The sequence below is a fragment of the Dipodomys merriami genome, unplaced genomic scaffold (genome assembly GCF_024711535.1).
Source record: "Dipodomys merriami isolate MVZ:Mamm:240054 unplaced genomic scaffold, mDipMer1.0.p SCAF_94, whole genome shotgun sequence".
NCBI classification, from domain to species: domain Eukaryota; kingdom Metazoa; phylum Chordata; class Mammalia; order Rodentia; family Heteromyidae; genus Dipodomys; species Dipodomys merriami.
The window spans coordinates 723,947-729,185 of NW_027206557.1; the positions used below are offsets into that span (position 1 = coordinate 723,947).

Sequence of the window (5,239 nt, forward strand, 5' to 3'; positions counted from 1 at the left end):
AGTTCAGATGAACCCAAATTCTCAAAAGAGTCTTCCAAACACAAGGGATCAAAATTTCCTCTCAGACAGATCATGGAAGAAGTCCAAATGAGTTCAAATAAACCCACATAAGCCACAAGAGCTCCAGAAAACAAAAGGAAGAGTGAAAACTAAATGACCAGGCAGGTAGAATTTAGTGACGGTCAGATTTGAGGGCCTGTAGACACCAATGTTAATTTTTCTATCTCACCAAGGGATAGTAAAAAAGCAATCAATGATGTATGCCTATGGTCTCAGGCACACAGGAGACAGGTTTAGAATGGTCAGAGTTCAATGTTGGCCCCAAACAACAACAACAACAACAACAGAACATATACCTGAAAAATAAACCAAAAAGATTTAGGGCCATGGCTCAAGTGGTGGAGTATCTGAGCATGAGGCCCTGAGTGCTACCAAAAAGGAAGAGAAGGAGAAGGAAGAGGATGATGAGAAAATGAGGAGTGAAGAAGAAAGGTGGAGAAGGAGAAAGGAGCAAGAGGAGATAGAAAAGGAAGAAAGGAGAAAAAGGAAAGGAGGAAGAGAAGAGGAGGAGGGGAGGAGGAAAAGAAATTCTCTAGTTCTAAGGATTGAGCATATTCTATGATGTTTATTCCTTAAGAAGAAGGAAATAATCAATCCTTATTGATTTTCTCTTGGTAGAAAACAATGTTGATTAAATATAATCTGAGGATTTGAGAATTTTGGGAACACTTCGGAAATCATAGCAGTACAGAAACAATGTCATTCCAGTGTGGGAAAATGATGCACAAGGTGTGTGGGAAGGCTTAGCGGGCAATTCCTCCTATGAAACATGGCACATCCAGGCAACAGACAGTTGTCAAAGCAAGACAGATTTCATTGTAAAGTACTAACTTTGAGCTTTCTTTCCCTGAATACTGGTCAATAAAGTAGACCCGGAATGCATGGTGAGGTATAAAACATACAACTATTACTAAGAGGAAGAAGAAACTCTTGATCTGGGCTCTAAACTCTTGGTGGGCCCACATGTCTGGCCAATGAGCCTTCATCAACTGCAGGATGACGGCCATCTGCAAGAGAAAGAGGATCAGCACGGTCACCATGATGACAACAATAACAGAATAGTTCAGGATGACCATGCCCTGGTGGTGGAGATCTCTGTGGAACTCAAAGCATCGCTGTTTCTTGGAGTAACTTGGGTCTGTGCCATATTGCAAAAAAAATATTGGCAAAAAAATGAGGCCAGCCACTATCCAAATAGCCATGCTTAGCATGATTGCATGGTACTTTTGGAATGGTTGCATTTGGAGTTTCTTAAAATAGATGAGTAGCCGGAGAGTCACGATGGCCACGTAGAAAATAAAGGTGAAGTACATATGGCCATAGAGGATGGCACTCACCACCCGGCAGGTAAAGTACCCAAGCCCCCAGATGCCAGAGAGGTAGTAGCTGAGGCGGAATGGAAGGCTAGCCAAAAGGATGGAGTGCAACACCACAATATTGAAGACCGCGGTGGAAATCATCGACTGGCTATTTCTTCTGAACATCATGGGTGAAATGATAATGGTGCCAGCAGTGCCAAGCAGGAATATCACACCATAGAGGGCTAGCAGAAGCATCTTACAATAGGCATCACAGTAGTCCATGTCCATGTTTGAGATGTTGGATGGGTTGGTTGTGTTGATCAACTCCATGGTTTGCCACGAAGAACTTAGTAGATCATGAACCACTAAATCAAGAAGTTTATACCATTATAGTTAACATTAAATGTATTTAAGGTTGAAATCCTAGACAACTGTTTTATGTACTCAAAACCACATACCAGCTGGCACCTGTGGCTCACACCTATAATCCTAGCTACTCAGGAGGCTGAGATCTGAGGATTGTGGTTCAAAGCCACCCCAGGCAGAAAAGTCCATGAGACTCTTACCTCCAGTTAGCCACCAGAAAACCAGAAGTAGCACTAAGGCTCAAAACAGTAGAATGCTAGCCTTGAGCAAAAGAGTTGAGGGACCACATCCAGGCCCTGAGTTCAAGCCCAGCATGGACAAAAAACAAACGAGCAAAACAAAAAAACACATACTAGAAAGGTCTTATCAGTAATTACAACTAGAACCAAAACATTGAAGAGACACATGCATGTGTTAGAAAGGTCTTGGAATATTGGGTTTGAAATGAAGACACCAATTTGAAAGGAGGCCAGCATGGCAAAATAAGGGCCTATTACTAAAAGGAAGCCAAGTATGCACATGCACTGGTGGGCAGTCGGCCCAGGTGTTCTCCCTAATACATTACTGCCCCTCATTCCCACTAGTCAGAATGCATGTTCATAATCTTGTGCAATGGTCTAGTTTGAAAGAGGTTAGGAAAAGAAAGGACATGGCTTACCTAAAATAGGATGGCAGCTGCCCTTAAACTAAAAATAGCTTCTTGTAAGATGGCAGCAACCCTTAAGATGGTGGTGCTTATTTCAAGCAACCACTCTAACAGAGAAGATTCCAACTCCTATAGGCATTACAGTAAATAAGAAAAACCAGTTTGAATGTGAAGCTTAGAGCTGACATCAGATGCATTTACACACACACACACACACACACACACGGGGGCAAGGCAAGACGTGAGCTTCAGTACAAATTGTAAGCATCTAAAAACTCAGAACTCAAAAATAAAAATACTATAACACAATATTTTAAAATTCAGAAGTGATGCAAAAATTCATAGTGATCTGGATACAGATGGCTCCTGCCTATAACCCTAGCTACTTAGGAAGCTGAGATTCAGGTGACTGAGGTTCAAAGTCATCCCAGGGCAGAGAAGTTCATGAGACTCAATCTCAGAAGTGGAGCTGTGGCTCAAAGTGGTAGAGCACCAGCCTTGAGCAAAAGAGCTCAGGGACAGCATCCAAGCCCTGAGTTACAAGTCCCATGATTGACTAAAAAGGAAAAGAAATTGCTCAGTTCATGAGACTCCATATCCAAAATAAGGGAAATGATAAGAGTTTGGAAATGGGTGTGTTTGGTTGTTATTTAAGTTTTGCAGATGTGAAAGTTTGAGGGGAAGCTTTTTGTAGCAAGCAATAAAACAGAACTGGCATTCACCTTCTCCAAATATGTGCAGATTTTGTGAAGCATGTAAGTCCTGAGCATCCATCACTCTGACTTCATGGAGTTGTAGATGTGAAATAGGAAAGGTTGTATTGGATGCAGTAAAGGGTTCTTCAACAATTCAATGAGCAAGCTTGGCTTGCGTGATATATCTATAACCCCAGCTACTCAGTAGCTGTGTGGATATCAGGAGGATCACTGGGCCAGTCCAGCCTGGGGAACAAGGTTGTGAAAACCAATAAAGAAGCTAAATAAGCTGGGGAGATGACACAAACCTATAATTCAGTTTATATGGGAGGCCTAGATAGGAGGATCACCATCTGAGGCCAACCCTGGGCAAAAACAAACAAACAAACAAACAAACAAACAAACAAACAAACAAACTCTCACAGATCCTCTGTTAAAAAATAACTAAAATCAGGAAAGGTTTTGAGGTGTGATGTAGAACACCTGCCTGGCAAGCATGGGTCACTGAGTTCAAACTCCAGTATGACCAAAACTATAAATGATAAAAATAAATACAATAGGGCTGGGAAGGTGGCTCAGTGGTAGAGCGCTTGTCTTGCATGCTTGAGGTCCTGGGTTCAATTCCTCAGCACCACATAAGCAGAAAAAAAAAGCTGGAAATGGCGCTGTGGCTCAAGTGGTAGAGCGTTAGCCTTGAGCTGAAGAGCTGAGGGACAGCGCCTAGGCCAAGAGTTCAGGCCCTACAACCAGATACCACCCCCCCCCCCAAAAATACAATAAAGCTAGTGTAGTTAAGATAGATTTATAATAGAGAAAAACCATATAAATGTCATGATTCTTAAGGCTAGCTCACAAGAAGTCAATTTTTTTTCTTCTTGTTCCTTATTATAAGTAGGGACAGTCATGATTAGGTTATAGAAAACTATAACTACATCAATAATTATTTCAGATTATTAAAGTTTCAACACTTACTCTAACAATATGTGTCATAGGAAGCAAAATAGTCAAACTTCTTTCTCTGGAAGTTCAGTATTATTTCCTCCCCTTTCTGCTGCCCATCTGGCCAGACCCAAAGTTACATCATTTTTATCTGAGAGAGAAGTTATTTCATATTGCAAATCTAAATAGCCTGGAATTTCTGTGCTACTATGGAAATTTCTTTCTATGAAAAAATTATATAGAATCTTGAATAGTTACTACCCATGATAATATTTTATTGAATTAAAAAAACATAATTGTGCCTCGAATAACAAGCTAATTTTTTAGGTTGAAGTATGCATGTTCATAAATGATATACCTCTAAAATATATGGTGTTTTGAAGCTTTTATGTGATACAATAATTCCACATGACTTAAGAACAATAAATAGGACACTGATTTTGTTTTAAAGTGTTGGCTATCCTCAAAGCCAAACAGATAAGATTTCAATCTGAAATTATTGTGAAACAATGAAAGCCCAAATCAGCTGAAATGAGGATATGTCCTAAAGCAGATTGAAGGTATGTGCAAGCAGACAAACAGCTAGTGATCTCTGCTTAATAGTGAGACAGATATTTAAAGTTCTCCTGTAAAATAATGGGATGAGAAGATCTACTTTGCAAGATTTTCCTGGCACCAGGGGGCTCACACCTATAATCCTAGCATCTCAGGAAGCTGAGATCTGAGGATTGTGGTTCAAAGCCAGCTCAGGTAGAAAGTCTGTGTGAGTCTTATCTCCAATTAACTACTAAAAAGCCAAAAGTGGAGGTAAGGCTCAAGTAGTAGAGTGCCAGGCTTGAGTGAAAAAGCTCAGAGACAGTGACCAAGTCCTGCGTTCAAGCCCCAGGACCAACACACACACACACACACACACACACACACACACACACACACACACACACACACACACACACACACGCACACACACACACAGAGTACTAATTTACATCTATAAGGAACTTAACATGTTTTCATATATTACACATCATTCAAGTGTCTATGCCATTTCTCCATCTATATTGGGCACAAAGATGTTCCCTAAACACAACCCACCTCCTCCAAATACTACGCTTCCAGAGAGAAGTTCACAGCACAGAGAAAGAAGAAGCCAAAAGACCACTTTCCTTTTTTTTTTCTTTTTTCCTCAACACCTTAAATTGGTGACTACAACATCACTTCTAACATTATCCTTC

At 40.6% G+C, this 5,239-nt stretch overlaps 1 protein-coding gene across 1 annotated transcript; it reads right to left on the reverse strand.

Annotated features, from left to right (window-relative positions):
* Positions 1 to 734: 734 nt before the first annotated feature.
* On the reverse strand, positions 735 to 1,643 carry LOC138821791 (probable G-protein coupled receptor 141). The gene has a single exon (XM_070014226.1). It carries the CDS (start codon positions 1,641 to 1,643, stop codon positions 804 to 806), a length of 840 nt encoding a protein of 279 aa, XP_069870327.1. The 3' UTR covers positions 735 to 803.
* Between the last annotated feature and the right edge of the window lie 3,596 nt (positions 1,644 to 5,239).